Source organism: Cebidichthys violaceus, unplaced genomic scaffold, assembly GCF_023349555.1.
Source record: "Cebidichthys violaceus isolate CVI_PGR_0920_01 unplaced genomic scaffold, fCebVio1.0.p SCAF_22, whole genome shotgun sequence".
Taxonomy (NCBI): Eukaryota; Metazoa; Chordata; class Actinopteri; order Perciformes; family Stichaeidae; genus Cebidichthys; species Cebidichthys violaceus.
In genome coordinates this window covers 2,914,228-2,932,453 of record NW_027176395.1, presented here as the reverse complement: position 1 = coordinate 2,932,453, position 18,226 = coordinate 2,914,228, and the positions used below count along the sequence as shown (strand labels likewise).

Below are 18,226 nucleotides of genomic sequence, written 5' to 3'. Positions count from 1 at the left end.
TTGGCGGTACCTGTGGACTAAAGCGTTAGTGTTTCCGAGCACCATATTCCCTTTAGAAAAAACCCTAACTTTACTGTAGCAGGGTCTGAAAGTCTACATTGAATCTTATTCACAGGAAACCCAAGCAGCTCAAGTGCAAACCTGACCACAGTGATGACAACACAAGGTGAGCGACTATGACCTAATTTCCAGTACCAGTTTATCCACTGTAAATTAAACATGTATATATTGCTTTAAATTCTCAGTATGTTTTGTGATAGTGTAATTGCTTGGTTAGTGTTATGGTTCTCACCCTGAATGGTTTTCAGCTTCAGGAGGACACCAGTCAGCAATCATAACATAGTATTTTTTTGTAAATGGCACTATTTTGATTCACATCCAGTTAATGATATCCAACAAAATGGATTTACAGCAGATGAAGTAACACAGCTGCCATCTGACTGATTTTACAATGCGCCATCTGACTACATTGAATCTTATTCGCAGGAAACCTAAGCAGCTCAAGTGCAAACCTGACCACAGTGATGACAACACAAGGTGAGCGACTACAACCTAATTTCAAGTACCAGTTTATCCACTGTAAATTAAACATGTATGTATTGCTTTAAATTCTCAGTATGTTTTTTGATGGTGTAATTGCTTGGGAAGTGTTATGGTCCTCACCCTGATTGGTTTACAGCCTCAGGAGGACACCAGTATGCAATCATAATATAGTAGTTTATTGTTGATGGCACTATTTTGATTCACATCCGGTTAATGATATGCGACAAAATGGATTTACAGCAGATGAAGTAACACTGCTGCCATCTGACTGATTTTACAATGCGCCAGCTGACAACATTGAATCTTATCCACAGGAAACTCAAGCAGCTCAAGTGCAAACCTGACCACAGTGATGACAACACAAGGTGAGCGACTACGACTTATTTTCCAGTAACAGTTTACCCACTGTAAATTAAACGTGTATATATTGCTTATCTATTTTGCTATTTTAGTTCCATAATCTTTGCTTTATCAGATTTTTTAACCATGTGAAAAATGACAAGAACTGTTGAGAATAGAATTCTGCATCTGTGATAAAAGTACTCACAGTATAAATGTTTGTTTTTGTCTTTTATTTCTAGCTGATGCCACAAGTGAAGGATCTCAGCTTGCAAGACACCCAATGTCCATACTTGTGGCTGCTCTGCTGACAACTGTGCTGCAAATGCTACAACCAGTCTAAATTGACTTACTAATCATATCAATCAATAATCAGTAACTATTAAATACATTTTTCAGTAATGTTAACACCTCGGAAATGTGATTCATTCATATTTTTGTAAGTTATGTAATCATGCTTCAAGAATTGTTTTATTGCAACTGTTTAACTTCTGATTCACTCTACCCCTTCATGTTGTAAAACTATGTCATTGAACAATCACAGCAAATTGTTTTATTTTAAGTGGTGATCTGGATTATACTATGGGATTTTTTTAATTAAGCACTGTCAATAATAACATGTTTGTTAAATTGTTATCAAAATCAAATTTAAAATGAATTGTAATGTCACTGTATTATCTATTATTACAATTTAAACTGCCTTTCTATTCTTCAAATCAATAAACACATACTAGTAAATATCTAATGTTTGTGTTTCTCTCTCTTGGAGCAGATGTAAAGAAATTTAACATATGACATGTCCTGATTGTTATTCATTTTACCTACCACTATCAAATCCAACAGTACTGTTGAATGATCCCCAAAGTGGCAGAGTACATTGAAAAAGAAAAATATTGTTATTCTTGTTACGTTTAGACCTAAGTAACAAATAAAAAGTGTTTAGTACTGACCTTTATGTGAAAAATTAACTATACGTCTCCAAAACCGTGGTTCTGTGTATGACAGATTTATGTAGCTCTAAAGAAAATATGTTTCAAGATATCTGCAAGGCATTTATAAGTTATGAAAGACATTGATATACCACAGTTTGGATAATGTATTTATTTTGTAAAATACAAAGTAATTTGTCTATTCCTACCTAATGTGTCTTACTAAAATGCATAAACCCACTTAATACGTTGTAGTATCCCATCAAAGAAAACTATGTTTTAAACATAACAGTCTGCATCAATGCTAGCAGCTGTGTGAGGCTGTACTTAGACACAGTAGTTCTTTAAGCTAAATGCTAATGTCAGCATGCCAATATACTCACAATGTCCACGGTAACATTTAGCAGGTATATCCTTTACAGGTGACGTAGTACAAATAGCGGTCCAAGTCCATTTTTGGAGGAGGTCGTACTTACGTAAAGTCACTTTGTAGTGATTTTAACCCAAACTTTTCCTAAACCTAACCAAGTAGTTAGGGGCTTGTACAAGGGCACTGATCACTTGCGTTGCAAGACATTCGTAGGACATCCTTCATCCTTCATCTTCAACCGCTTATCTGGGATCGGGTCGCGGGGGCAACAGCTCCAGCAGGGGACCCCAAACTTCCCTTTCCCGGGCCACATCAGCCAGCTCTGATTGGGGGATCCCGAGGCGCTCCCAGGCCAGTTTGGAGATATAGTCCCTCCACCTGGTCCTGGGCCTCCCTCGTAGGACAACGCGTGAAAAACAAAAGAATACCTTTGGCAATTACGTACATTGAATTGCAAATGAAAAAAAAATATGTATTGAATTGTACAACACATTTTACATTATCACGAGGCCAGATGAAAAGTTGTGGAATCAGCAAAGTGACTACAATTCATCCTGAAGGGAACATGCATCCCCATGTGTGAATTTTATGGCAAAATAGTCGTTGGCACAAAACACTCAGAAACACAACATTCAACCTCCTGATAGCCCTCGAGAAAAGCTCAGGGGATCACTGAAGTCAGTATCCTCTGGGCATGATGAATATATGTAACGAATATCACGTGGCAATCGATTCACATGGCAAAAAAAGGAAAAAAAGCCCACTTTACAGTAATACAGAAAATACAGTAACCCACAAAAATAAAACTTGCATGTAGACACAGTTTTTGTTATACCACTAACATTAGCAAACCCTTTTGTTGGCATACCACATAAAAGCTCATTTGCAGAACAACACCTTGTGTATTCATTTTATTTCACATCATCTGCTGCTGTAATTCCAAATGAATCCTGCAGTCCATCTTCTCTGTCAGATTAGGTGTACATCGAAAGGTACAGCCACTGTAAATTAAGGAGGGATAGATTATCAATATGCTTCAGTGTATCTGTAGCAGTGGTTAAACGCATGATCATTTCATCACAGGAAACAAACTATTTAATCCAAGAATGACTTATAGTGCAACACACTAGGGGAATGGTATGAAACACACTTCTTTTCTCCAATAAAACAATTCCCTTTCTTTGTTTCTAATAAACAGCAGTGCACATTTTTAAATGTTAAAAACTTAAATTACCAAAATATTACAAAAATTCACAACACTTCTGTTACTTTTCTTAGCCTACCTCTGATTCGAGAAGAGTCAATTTCATTCCATTGGACAACTGGCTGAAGATTTCTATTGAGAAAGACACAAATATGTATTACTCTAGAAACTGAGGGCAAGAAGTGGGAGTCAGACAACAGAAGGCAATTTATGCCAACATCAACATACTAACAATATGAGACAGACACTATCTCCATGTTTTGTCTACGTTGTCTATGTTCATATTACAAATAAATGTAAATGTAGCCCAAATCCACATTATACTTCACTACTCAGGTGCAGATCACTCACCTTTTAGTGTCAGAGCAAGATGGTTGTCAGACACTGATAATGTTTGTTACCTGACATTTTCTACATTACTTTAGATCGGCTAAATTTGGTGTAAGGTTTCACTCTGTAGAACTATGATTTAATAAATCAGTTATAAAAACTGTGTTGTTACAAGAAGAGCTGCCGAAATCAGTATCAGCCAAAATGAAAATTCTTTCAAGTCATACATCATGATTTAAGTGTGTAAGGGAAAAGGGAATTCAGATCTGTTAAATTTAGCAAGATGTTAACAGTCTGTCAGTCACTGGACTCCAACAACTCCAGTGTGTATTTGCAAAACAGCAGGCTTTAATTTTCAGGATAATGGGCTGTTGGACTAATGGGTCATCGGACCAATGGACAGTCCCCCTTTGTGTGATGTTGCATGTAAGGCGTTTCAGGGCAGAGATCAGTTCACAGGAATGTGAGATATAACGTGAATGTGAACATTCTAGGCTGATAGATCGGATCTGGGGAATCAATCTCAATTGAACATTAAGCCCTCTAATGTGATTATTGCTAAAAAAAAAAAAAAAAGAAGAAGAATGTAATGACTTATTGTCTGGATCCACAAGCATCCATGTATCATGACATATTCACATGACTTTTCTTTTGCAACACTTTTCACTAATCAATGTAGCACAATCATCATGGTGACAGCTGCAGCTAATTTAGCTTCTCCTCACTCCTCTACGTCCAGATCTTCACAGTCTTGCACACATGTCCTGTTCTCCGCTGGTCTTTATACCACTAGCAGCCCCCATTGAGTTTTTTAGCCCCTGACCTGGGCACTGAGGTGATTAGGTCAGGTGCATTTAATCACCTCGCTACCCAGCTGCGCCTCATCACCAATTAGCCTCAGTCTATATAGAGAACAGTTCATGCATAGTTTTGACCAGATCATGTATGTAAGATCACTCGTCAAGTGCATTTTCTGCTTTAGTCCTTTTGCTTTGTGTGCCTGATCTGACTGTTTCAGATAAACCTACCTAAATGCAGAGAATAGACTCTAAACTATCGAATTTGAATTGAAAATTATTTTCTTGTATGTGAGACTTTTGCATTTGCTGTTGGGGGGGGGGGGGACAACTTGATATTCTGCAGCTCTTTCATGGTAAATTTGATTTACACATTTAAAATAAGCAAAAATAGTTTACTGATCACACTGAAAGGATACTTAAAGTCAAGGATAACATTTTGAGAAAAGTTTTTATGTAGATTTACTGTCGTTAAGTATACTTACGGTTCATGCAGTCAAAGCGAAGGAATAGACTGATGAAGCTCTCCAGTGTTATGTGTCCAGAGGAGGCACCGTAGCGCAGAGCCAACAAATTCAGAATGTCATCGTTGATCCTCTTTCCTGAACAACATAAATAGGGCAAAACTTTAGCTATGATTTATATGGGCATGATTAATCTGAAGATTATTGTACATTTCATTAAGCTGTCATGGCCTGCTAGGATACATGAATAGAACAGACCCATAGTTGGTGTGATGAGTAACACCTGTGCTTTTCCTACTACGACAAAGTGAAAATGTGTGCTGTGAAAAAGGGGTTCTGTGCTTGGACTCCCACTTTAAGATTTCCTGCTACATACCTCAGCAAAAGAAAATGTGCATACATCAAATGCATCATTTAATACATTATAGCCCCAAGACTTACACCCTGAACAAAGGCAGTCGTTATACCACCCTTATATAAATGTGGTCATCTCTGTGTGGGTTTTTGTGGCATGATTAGCATTGGTGATATAAATAGATCATTTCTAGATGGGATCAGCACAGACTGCTATTCTGCTTCTGTGGTTGTTAAATGTTTTTGTTTATGCACAGTGAGTGCTAACATGCATGCGTGGATGACCACACATTATCATGATAGAAATCTTCATGAACTCCCATTGGTGGGAAATGTGTGTATTCTTGTCACTTATGTGGAGACATTATACAGCATATCTGACAACTGGTTTCATAGCATTGTTTTCCAGAAGAAGAAGAATAAAAACAGTTTAAGGGTAAGCATTAGAAACAATTTGCGTCGGCGAGATTTCAATCTGTGAGATTTACAGAGGAAAAATCCCTGGATGGTTTAGTTCTGTCTGTAGTAGACAAATGGAAGTGGCTGATCATCTACCTGAAGCCATGAATGCGTTCCTCAGCTCACTCAGTGACAGTGTTCCTGTTTGTGATACATCACAACGGAAGAAAATGTCCTGGGGAAGGAGAAGACGGTTATGTAAAATTCTGAGCTTGACACAGCAAGAAAACAAAAACCCTATGAACTTTAAAATAGGACGCAGCCTAAGCCTGCGTTTGCGGTTGAATGAACTCATACAGTCATGTCCGTAATTACTAGGAAGCCTCCAGTCATCTTTCTTTTGTTATGGAATGTTTAAACCTTCACTGATCCCTTTTTACCTTGTACGTGACGACCTTCTTCCACAGACGAACAAATTCCTCACCATTCAGTTTGCCGCTGATTGATGTCTAGCCCAACATTAAGGTATCAGAGCTGCACGTGTTGTTTCATGTCATAAGATGACCTTTTTCATCTAATTGTGTGTGTGAAAACACCCAAAGGGCAGGCAGGTTTTGGCATGTGCACTACTTATGTGTATTATGCAACTACATTGACTGCGAGAAAGTCTTCTTTAAGCAAACTGACAGCTGACATGGAGAAAAGAACCCCGATTGACAATGAATGCGACCAAAGAGGATACATCCATCAGAGCAACCATGCTGCGACAGGCATCAATGCTGAAGCCTCCAGATTTCAAGTCTCCTAAATGAAGAAAAAAATTATAAATTGCAGGGCACTTAATTTGACATAGCAGTGTTATATAAGATTATTTGAATATTTTGTTGGCTCATATGCTGTTGGAGTTTTTACAGTCCAAACCTTTCAGGATGCGTTCATTTAGAAGCTTCTGGAGCTGCTCAGCCTCCACTTCGTCATACTAGAAATGAAAGGAAAACAAGGAATGACTCATATTCGGCTCACACTTGGTTGTCAGAATGTTGGTAACCTTTATATTAATTAAGGGGAAATAATAGCATGCTACACATCATGAGATTGATATAAATCACATAGGTGCAGATTCCTGATGCAATGGAGCAGTAACCCCAAAGAAGAAAAGAAAACACCAACATGACTTAGCTCAAATATAGAAAACACAGTGCAGACATATATTTCGTGGTTAGGACCAATAACTCTTCAGAGTCTACACCGGCGGATAATGCAACAAAGCAAGATGCATATTTTCCAGAATGTTGAACTATTGCTTTAAGACACACAAATTACCTTGTCAGAGTACTGACGGAACACTGTTCTCTTGTTTTCGTCCCCCTCTCCATTCTCGCTTTGCATGGGCTGCAAAAAAATTGTGAATTGCTTTCAGCTCCACATGAATTAATGCGCTGTTCAATATGTTTCTGTCATATTCTGTCTATGCAATCAATGCAGTAACCAGCATACCAAAATGATATGAACATTGTCAATATATTTCAAATCTTGCTCACCTCTTCTGCATTGTCATGTGGTTGGTCATGGCCACCAGAATTCTCACTAAGAGGAAAGAGGAAGAGACATCAGTAGATGACTTGAGGCAGTGTTGAGCAGTAACTCATTACTTAGTAACACATTACAGTAACAAGTAGTGTAAGGTATTCCTATTTTAAATTCAGTATTGACATTACCGTTGCTAATCCCAGTAACGCTCTGTTAATTCAACGTTTTGGGGATCGGCTCGTTGATCTTTGACACTACTTCTGCTGCTGAGTATTTAGTAAAAATAATGTTGTTGTTTTTTGAATAAGGAATGTGAGTAATTGTAGTAATCTTTGTTTTTTGTTAATAAAAGGTTGGTCATATGCGATGTGTGGCATATAGATTAGCTGCACAAGCTTTTTTTAAAGATTTATTTGTGAGTTGCGAGTGACTCACTGGACGTGGGTCTCTGCCTTGGAGATGATGGTCAGGATGAAGGAGGCCGTCTCATTGGGATTGAAGGTGGAAGGCACAATCAGGTATTCGCCAGGCTTCAGCAGGAGGAACTCCATCACCTCGCGCCCATTCATGTAGGTTTTAGTTTGGGCAACAGGTGAGTTGCTTTGGAAGAAAGAGGCTGGGAACTTCCCCTTCTTTGCCTTGAACTGTGATGAATACATATTTCAGTTCATATCATAGCTGCACAATGTAATCGGTCATGTACTGTGTATGAGGATTAGAATGAAAATGTTACTTACTTCTTCAGTCACCTTAGAAAAAAACAGAAGAAAAGCTTTTAGGAACAAAAAATGTGTGAATACTTGAGACTTTGAATATGCTGCATTCAAAATGTTTCATGGTGTTTTTTCTTTGTGAATCAGCCCAGATATTTGTTTACTATGATGGCACAGAGTGACTGATTCTAAAGAACAGTTTAATTTTTGCTTTCGTTTAATGTGAATACTTTCAACAGCCACCTCCAATGTGAATGATACATCCATAATAGTCGTCGCACTGTGAGAAGAACAATGAAGGGTCATATTTACCTCAAATACAGAGAATCCAATGTGGAGATTTTGGACTAGGCGTCTGTTTCTCTTGTCAGGCTTTTGCATGAGAGACACCAGCATGTTTTTCTCACCCTGTTTCTTAGAACAGTCACTGAGCATTTCATCAATCTTGACACGATACTGTGGATTAGTCCAGAAACTGTCTGGAAAGCAAAGAGGGAAACATTTTAGCATTCTATTCATTTTCTCTCAATGAAAATCTCTATATTCTCAAATTGGCACGCTCCAGTCTCCGTATACTGCTTTTGAAAGGACAGTTTTGCACCACATATTTTGGAAGTACCGAAGTTATTCATGCATCCTCCAGCAGTTGTTCCTGCAACCCATCGGCCATCATAAAAGGCGGTCTTCCAATGGCATGAAGAATTTTCATCAAGGAAGTCAGGACACAGGCAGCAGATGTCAAGATCTGAGTAGAACTTACAGAAGTCCTCCAGGGTCATCCTGTTGACGTAGGGGATTCATTTAGATCACACATTGTTGCTTTAGCCTGAGATTCACTTCAATCTATCTATGATCTATGATCTATGATCTATCTAAAAAATGATCTATCTAAAAAAATCTATTTCAAGTTAAATTAAATTCCAATGTAAATCAGGATTAAATTATGATGCCTCTCTTGGCCACATGTGTCCTTAATGAAAAAAATATGTAGATATAGAGTTACTGAGTATACTGTATGTACCTACTAACATTTTACTTTTTGTATGTAAAGCTGTGGTTTCAAAATACAAACTAGTTTTTAAATCCCTTTTAAGTATACATGTTGTATCAGTTTTAATTAAAGAATATTTTTACACAAAATTTGTTGAGAAAACAAATGAAAAAAAATGTGGCAGTTGCTGCTTTATATTTGCATAAGTATGTCACAATTTTTTTTGCATTTGGAATTTTTAGAAATATCACCAAATTTAGATTTTAGCATACTTACCAAAACTCCCCTTCATCACGCACTGAAAGGCACATCTCACGATCTTGAGGACTCACAGTTTGCCAACAAGGTGACCTTTCAGATGCAATTTGTCAGGGAAGAAAGAGGAGAAGCAACATTGTTATAAAGAGATGCAAGTAACTTTTCTACAAGGGGCGCACAATCTCATTTTGTAGCTTGAAACATACTAAGCACTAATCGCCAGGGTATCTCAGCCTATTCTATGTTGATTTTATTTATTTTTTCCATTTGTCTTTTAGGAAACCCCTAACTATGTAAGTGCAGTACTAAATCACTGGACTAAGACACTTAACTCCCAACTCCTCCAGTAGAGCTGCTGAGTGACCCATGGATCACACTGTGGTTGAACTGGGCAGATGAATTTGTGTGACTACTAACAATAGTGCCCATGGCATCATGACATTAAATTGAAAAAGCTAACAAATATTCTGCTGGCAAAATGTCATCAAGCTGCATTTGCAGTCCAACAAAACGTGGCTTACAGAGACCTAAAACTTGCAAAACCAGTTGTGTGCAAACTGCAAAGGCCAAAGAGTTCTCATGGCTCTGTTCCAAACATCAACAGTATGCTTGGCCCTGTCACGCAAGCATGAAACCACACATAACTGAGGGGATTATACTTCAAAATGCGCACCAATCATCTAGTATAACTTTATAACTTTATGAGACTCCAGAAACCCTTTTGGCTCGGGTTTGGACTAACAATAATTTGGTGAGGAAAATAGGAAACTTTTGATTGATTTAGGTTATGTGAAAAGAAATGCCATTGTACTGTGTGCATGTAGAAGACCTGTCAAAACTTGACTTCCCTGTTCATGCTTCGCACAATCGGTTTATGACAATGAGAAGGTTATTATAAGACAACTACAGAAAGGCTTCTCATGGCTCTGTGCAGAACGTCCTCAACCCCTTTACACATGAATCACACAAAAATAATTTACAACTATAGAGGTTATAATCAAGAAGCAGACATAAATTGCATTTGCATTCCCACAAAAATGTGCCATTGTGGGACAATAAATACATTTGGCATGTACAATTTTGTCATTGGAAAATAATCTCAGTGTTTATTTTCCTGAGGTAGCATATCCGAGCCCTTGCTCTGTGTAAAACAGTCACTGTACTCGGGGTCATTCTTACCCATCACTCCAGTCTCCTTTCCACTCTCCTGTGCCCCAGGGGTTCAACAAACGTATCAGTCTCATCAGTTGCCCTTGGCTCATCATCTTACCAGAAAAAACACAATTGTTATTTTCCAATAAACAATAGAGGCCAACTTAAGGCCTTTATAACTCTAAATCTCTATAAATGAACCAAATCACTAAGAGACGTAAGCTTCAAACTTAAAATCCTGACTGTTTTTATATATATATATATATATATATATATATATATATATATAAAATGCCTTTTTAAAAGTAATTCACCTGCTTCACACCGGTGACAGTGTAGGCATGGCCTTGGACCAATCCATTTGGTAACACAGTGTTGGCAGATGTCTCCTACAAGATATAGATACTGTATATGTTATCATTGCAGGTAGTCTTGTCCAACATAGTTTTCTACAACCATGAAACGCTTTCATTCATCATTAGAGTGCAACCATTCAAAACCTTGATTTCACCCTATCTTCTATCACATATTTTCAATGTCTAACATGTCACTAGCCTCAAGCACTTTTCATTTAGGGACAAGCTGTTTCTCTCACCATTCATGAAAGGAGCATGAACTATTACACAATCATGATGGTGCTTAATTCACAAAGTTTACCAGACCAGACTTAGAGTAGTGAGATTCTACGGAGCCATTTAGGGATCAGTTTGGAAGATTGAAATGAACAATGTTCACAGGGACAAATAACCAGTACAAACAAACTACTAATGAATTGAATTACAACAAGACTGATGGTTTTAATCATAGCATGTATTTATATTTAGTTTTCTCATCGTAGTTTTACTTTAATCTTCCAGCACATACTGAAATATCAGGTATTTGACATAATACTTTCAGCAAAGCACTTTGGACCATTTGTTTTCCTTTTCTCATTGTACCACTAATACATGTAGGCTTAGTCATAGTGCTATATGATATTGTGAATCTTTGTTTTTTTAGACTTGTGACCTGCAGCAGCATTCATCTTTGAATGCAGCTTTGATGGAATTTCCCTGAATTTTCCCTTGTCATACTTGCCTTACAATTAATAATGCTAATATTTAAAGCGGCAGGATGTCTCCCTCCCTATTGTGAGTCTGTAACTTTAAGGCATGCTCAGCACTGAGTATGTAAAGTACATGACAAGTTGAAGCTGCTATACTGGAATGCAAAACATTTAAAGACATTTTTTTATTTGGATAAGATCATCTAAGCCTTAGGGTACTTTTATGAAACGTTTCAGCACATAAAATCAAGAAGAACCAGCTTATGCGAGGTTCTGTGTGGAACATTCGTGCTTACCCCCTGCGGCGTACCACAGCCCATCAGTGACTTGGATTGGCCAGCTCTACACATCAGTTCCCAAAGGTCTTTGGGAGGATCTTTCAGTTCAATACAAATATGAACACCACCGGTGAAGTCCACCAAAGCCTCGGCAGGGGTTCCAGCATTCATGTCCGAGTAGGAACCACACACCCTGACACAATTGGGTGTAAAAATACTTTCACAAATATTCCAAAAAAAGGCAAATATCACTATGTGAAAATGCATTTTATGACACAATACATTGTTTTTTCATACTTGGCATAGGCTTTCTCCAGCAAAGCAGGCCAGAACTCATTTGGATCTTTGGAATGAACGAAGATTAGCTTGCCGTTAAGTGTTGGTAGCTTGTCATCGATGACAACATCCACCCATCTTCCAAATCTCCAGAACTGAGTGGTTGAGAAAGGAGAGAATATAAAGAGATTCATAGCAAAATGCAATATTTACTATTTAGCAGAACCTACTTCTTGACCAACACTTCTAGCAATGATTTACCCTGAAGTGGAACACCCCGCAGTAGTTGTCATCAAATTTTTGCTCAAGAGGAACAACTTGCTGAAGGATGAAATTCTGGAACGTCAGAGCTCCGATAGACGCGAGAAACCAGCAGTTTCCTGTGTGGAAAATGGTCATTGAGTCGGCAGGAAGGTAAGAGGGGTTTCCAGATTACAAACCATTAATAATACTAACACAATGGAGAAGGAAGAAAATGCATTGCTACAATATCTTCTCTGCCCTACTTTCTGTTTTCTGCCCAATGTCTGCCCTTTCTTCTAAAAATTAAGTTTTACGCATAATTATGAATGAAGCAATTTTCTTACCAACCATGCCTTGTCCAAAGTCAAACCTGGAGATCCCGGCAAGTTCAAAAGATGGATTTTGAACCATTTTCTTAAACAGAGCAATTGTTGACATCACTTGTTAAAGGTTTAATATGTTCCTAAATGTCAGATAGCAATACAACAATGCACTACATCAGTGGCTTAGCTTTGTGAGGTTCGTCTTTGACCTCTGCTGTTTATCCTTAACCATGCATGAAGCAATATTTCTTATATCAATACTGAACCAAATGATCGACTGATGGTTATGTGAAAAGTTTTTTTAGTACTGCAGATATAACTGAGAATCAACAACAAATATTTTTACTCTAAGCAGCTTTCAACAATCTCACTTTGAATGAAATAATAAGAAGCAGCTGCTAGCACATGACACAAGCTAAGTGTACTGACCTGCCAAACATTGACAAAGATTCAAATTAAACACTCACTGATGGTCTCAGCCACACCACTCGCTGCAGGTCAGAAGGACTCAGTATCCCTTCGCCGATGGACCTTCTGTCAGGGGGGAACATGTCGTCGATGTACCTCACCCGTTTGATGAGACAGTACTGTTTCAGCTGCTCAAAGTCTTGGTTGAGATACGGCTCGGGGTTGGTGAAGGTGCCACGGCCATCTTTTAAGTTACGGGCATTAACAATGTTCATACACACACCCGGTGGAGCCATTGCTACTGTCTTTGAACTCTGTTCAGAAAGGAGATCAAAAACAATTTCGGCATTAAAAGGTTTGTTTTTTAAGAAGTTAGCTTTTAAGATTCTATGAATACTATAGACTGAGTTAACACATCAATCTTCATCAATACCTGTTTGATTTCCTTAAATAACTGGACTTTTGGGTGACACAAACAGCAGATTCAACCACATAATTACAAACAAGGGACAGTACGAAAAAATATGCGTGGACACTATAATAATAATAATTATATATAATAATTTGCATGCAAAGAAGCTTCAGTTTAAGGATTCATTAACTTGTCAAAGCTGACACGTATCGTTTGGACTACACAGTTGAAAGAGAAATTCAATTAAGTTTTATATATAAAACTTAAAATTCGTAATTAGTAATAAAAATGAATACAGTAAAAAATGCATTCATAGAGTGCGGCTGCTTTAAGCTTTTGTGGTCAAGGTACTATTTTCCTCAACATAGCTGCATTTTATTGTCTGCACATTTCAGTTCCTCCTTTTTTAGAAAGGAGAATTAAGTCAGTGTTTATGTTTAGTTACAATATTTTTTTGACATACCTGTTTGCTTTTATTCTCACAGTTACACAGTTATACTACTAGTGTTGGTAGTCATAGAAGTATGCTTCACAAATATAATTTAAAAAAGGAAATCAATTTAGCGATTTAAGTTTTAGGTCTATACCACTTATTCATCCGTGTGCTGAAAGAAATCACATTTATTTGGATTCAAACACAACATGATTCAAAACAAATGGACTTTTAATTTCCTGACCCTCTGCCAGCAGCAGAAGCAATAGTATTAAAAGTGTTAATCAGCTTAGGAACAGAAAAAACGTTTTACTCTGTTACCTATCTCTGTGGATGGAGACTGTGATTGCTCAACATCTAAAGAAGGAACCACAGTATAATTGTTGGAATGCTGATTCAGCATTCCAAGTATTGTTCTTCGAATCTTTATTCAACTATTTCTTCCGTACGTATTTTGGCACTTAATAACTTCCACATTTCTTAAGCTACAGAAACCATTCAACTATATAAATGTTCAGCTTTTTCAGGAGAGGGGTGCTATTTCTCATAATTTTTCTAATCTTTCAACTTTTTGAATTATTAAGCTTTTTGCAACTTATTTTTTGAATGGGATGTCTATGGAGAATATTTTTAAATCCTCTTAAACTTGTTCAACTTTCAGATCCTTCTACTTCCTCATACTTTCAGCTACAGACACCATTTAAACTTTCAAATGTTGAGAAAACCCTGACCAATGATTGTATGTTATAATCATTTTGATATCTTTTACACTTTTTGAATAGTAGCATTTTTGCTTTCATGTGTTTTTCAGTCCTTTTCTGCTTTTATAATGGGTGTGTATTGCGCAGCTTAGAGTGCGTGATGTCATCGCTAGAGTGAAGAGAAGCCTGAGATTCCTGTGAAAAAAATATTTGTCTTTTGCGACTGACTCCTCAATTTTCACTCTACATGCATAATTTTTGGATGGAAACGTAGCTAATCTTGTCCTTGTCGTAGACATATGACTTTGGAATCCCACAGGTTTACACATTTGGCTCAAGAGCCTTTACTTGAGAGGAAAACCAACTTTCTCCTCCATAGACCCCAATGTTAAAACGTACTTCAAAAAAGTCTTGCACAGACAAACGTACCCCATTTCTAAATCGCCATTGAAGCCACTTTTTTTTACACTACAGATCCAATATTCGCATGATCTGTTCTTCAAGTCATATCGGAGCAATAGGGGCTATGGTTATGGGAGTTTTGTGGTTTTGTTTGACAGGTGTTTTCCAGTTTTTTTCTCATGAAAAGGCGGCAGGCTCACAGGTGTTCGTGCTTGAGCTAATTACTAATGTTTTAAACTCACAGACTCTCCAACTGCTGCGTCGTCACCATGGGAACCAATGACACACACACACACACACACACACACACACACACACACACACACACACACACACACACACACACACACACACACACACACACACACACACACACACACACTCTCTCTCTCTTTCTCTGTCTGTCTGTCTCTCTCTACACACTCAGTACATATAACTGTCTGTCTGCCTCACTCACTCACTCAGTACATATAACTGTCTGTCTGCCTCACTCACTCACTCCATATAACTGTCTGTCTGCCTGTCTCTCTCTCCCACACAGTCAGTCCATCTGACTGTCTGCCTGTCTCTCTCTCCCACTCACTCAGTGTCTGTCTGCTCTTCTCACTCAATCCAGATGACTGTCTGTCCACCTGTCTCACTCACTCACTCAGTACATATAACTGTCTGTTTCCCTGTCTCACTCACTCACTCACTCAGTTCATATAACTGTCTGTCTGCCTGTCTCTTTCTCCCAAACACTCAGTCCATCTGACTGTCTCTCTGCCTGTCTCTCTCTCCAAATCACTCAGTCAATGTAACTGTCTGTCTCCCTGTCTCTCTCTCCAAATCACTCAGTCAATGTAACTGTCTGTCTGCCTGTCTCTCTCTCCCTCTCACTCAGTACATATAACTGTCTGTCTGCTCTTCTCACTCAATCCAGATGACTGTCTGTCCACCTGTCTCACTCACTCACTCACTCACTCAGTACATATAACTGTCTGTCTGCCTGTCTCACTCACTCACTCAGTACATATAACTGTCTGTCTGCCTGTCTCTCTCTCCCACACACTCAGTCCATCTGACTGTCTGTCTGCTCTTCTCACTCAATCCAGATGACTGTCTGTCCACCTGTCTCACTCACTCACTCACTCAGTACATATAACTGTCTGTCTGCCTGTCTCACTCACTCACTCACTCAGTACAAATAACTGTCTGTCTGCCTTTCTCACTCTCTCACTCATTCATTCAGTCTCTCTATCTCTGTCTTCCTGTCATTCTGTGTTTCTCTCTCTGTCTTTCTTTCTGTCTCTCCCTCTCTCCCTCTGGCTCTCTCTCTGCTACCACTACTGCTGCTATTCATGCTACTACCAGTACCAATACTACTACAGCTATTAGTACGATTGCTACTAGTACTAATACTACTGCTATCACTTCAAATACTGCCATTACTATTACTACTTCTTCTACTACTACTACTGTTATATTAAATACTACGACCACTACTACAGCTATTACTACGACTACTGATACTACTACTTATACTGCTTCTTCTAATTACTAATACTTCTACTACTAATAATACTACTACAAATACAACTTCTACTACTACAAATATCACTACTGCTGACATTTTTTAAGCCACAGAAGCTGTTCAAATATCAAAATATTCAGCTTTTTCAGGAGAGGGGTGATATTTTTCATATTTGTAATCTTTAAACTTTTTGAATTATTAAGCTTTTTGCAATTTGTTTTGAATGGGATATCTATGGAGAAAATCTTCAAATCCTGTTAAACTTCTTCAACTTTCAAAGCCTTCTTTCTCATACGTTCAGCTACAGACACCATAGTTAGACATTTCAACTAGAAGGGTTTTCAGCACTGCAGTTTAAATGCTTTCGGGTTTCAACATTTTTCAGACAGGTAGTCTCTCATTTCTGTATTTTCAACAATGTTTTTGCAATTCATTTCAGCTTTCAGCTTTCAGCATTCCAACGCATTTTCAGCAGAAAATGCATTTTCTAGTTTGTTGTTGTTTCCCAGTTTAACCTTGCCGATAATGGAAATGCATAAGTTGCATGTGAAAGAATGCATGTTGCAGCCATAACATGCAGTCAAGAGGTGAAATTCATCCACTGACTGTGCAGGTATAGTAAAAAAAATATTACACTGAGGCTTTTTTTGTGAAATTCGACTTCATCCTGGACCACAAGTATCAAAATAACCCATTAGAAGTAAAAGAGTGCAAGCCCCCTATACCGTTTTCAGTGTCTCAAAAGAAACAACATCAATTACACAATAGGAACTTGGCCTTCGACTCGGACAATACCACAAGAAGCAGAAGTGTACGCAAAAGTGTAAATTAGCCTGATTGAAGTGTTACTCGCATATGAAGATCTCTATCTTACCTCTCCAGCCGGAAAGAGAACGATTTGAGTGTCAGTGGAAGAGCAAAATGCTCCAGTTCTTATAAATACCTACAAATGCCTGAGGCTACTGCTGTCAGCGTGAGATGTTCTTTCATGAAACCTTACCTGCCACACCTTATGTACTTTATATTATACAAGAGCTGTCTGTCTACATAAATACATTTCGATTAGCTTTCTTTTTTTTCATTAGTTCATGCTGCCCCGCTTTGTTCAAACGTTCAGGATCTGTATCTTTAACAGCAGTTAGTTAAGACATAATACTGTCAGATGAACAATGCTGGCTGTGTGCAGTATAGGCCTACAAATCTGACAGCATTGTCTATGCATGCAAAAGACAGCGACCTCATCTCTCAGGGCTGTTGGTTACCTCGCAGTGGCGAAATTGCTATTTCATGAGGCCAACAATGTCTTTTACTCAAGAAAGTTACAAAATGTCACACTTTTGTAATGAAGATCTATCAGTTTTGTTTACCTTATCCTTTTGGTGATGATGGATGGAAGGAGTGTATCCAGCCGTGCATCGGGTGAGAGGTGGGGTACACTGTTACAGACGTGCACATGCAAAACAACTTTTTTTGTTAATGTACAAGTTCCAACTCGCCTAACCTTTATGTCTTTAGAGGAGGAAACCTTTGCAAGCACAGGAAGAACACGCAAGCTCTCTCACAGATATACAAATATGTCATAGAGGTTACTGAAAAAGACAGTGTTTTGTTCATTTTCTTTCCCAAAGTCTGCGTTGACGCAGCCTAAACAAGATATTGGGGCACTATTTTTGTGAATTAAGATGCCGACAGCAAAACAATGTTGTTTGTAGCAGGCCAAATGTATTTTCATGTCTTGTGATACTTGCCAGAGCTTAGTGCAAAAGGTTTAGACAAGGTGGAATCTATTATCAGACAGAAAAAGAGAACACAAACACTC

At 38.1% G+C, this 18,226-nt stretch overlaps 1 protein-coding gene across 2 annotated transcripts; it reads right to left on the bottom strand.

Annotated features, from left to right (window-relative positions):
* Positions 1-2,014: 2,014 nt before the first annotated feature.
* On the bottom strand, positions 2,015-17,862 carry LOC137877871 (calpain-1 catalytic subunit-like). Of its 2 annotated transcripts, none has more exons than XM_068718034.1 (22): positions 17,775-17,862; positions 13,006-13,260; positions 12,560-12,629; positions 12,234-12,352; positions 11,994-12,127; positions 11,715-11,889; positions 10,688-10,762; positions 10,401-10,486; positions 9,240-9,314; positions 8,592-8,752; positions 8,285-8,451; positions 7,997-8,008; positions 7,695-7,903; positions 7,271-7,316; positions 7,053-7,121; positions 6,651-6,708; positions 6,472-6,533; positions 6,170-6,238; positions 5,886-5,964; positions 4,998-5,114; positions 3,465-3,517; positions 2,015-3,182 (listed from the first exon to the last, which is right to left on the bottom strand). In XM_068718034.1, exons 2-22 carry the CDS (start codon positions 13,240-13,242, stop codon positions 3,156-3,158), a joined length of 2,100 nt encoding a protein of 699 aa, XP_068574135.1. In that variant the 5' UTR covers positions 13,243-13,260; positions 17,775-17,862; the 3' UTR covers positions 2,015-3,155. The 2 variants fall into 2 exon arrangements, with proteins under 2 accessions (XP_068574135.1, XP_068574136.1); XM_068718035.1 differs by lacking the exon at positions 17,775-17,862 and adding an exon at positions 17,282-17,336.
* Positions 17,863-18,226: the final 364 nt, after the last annotated feature.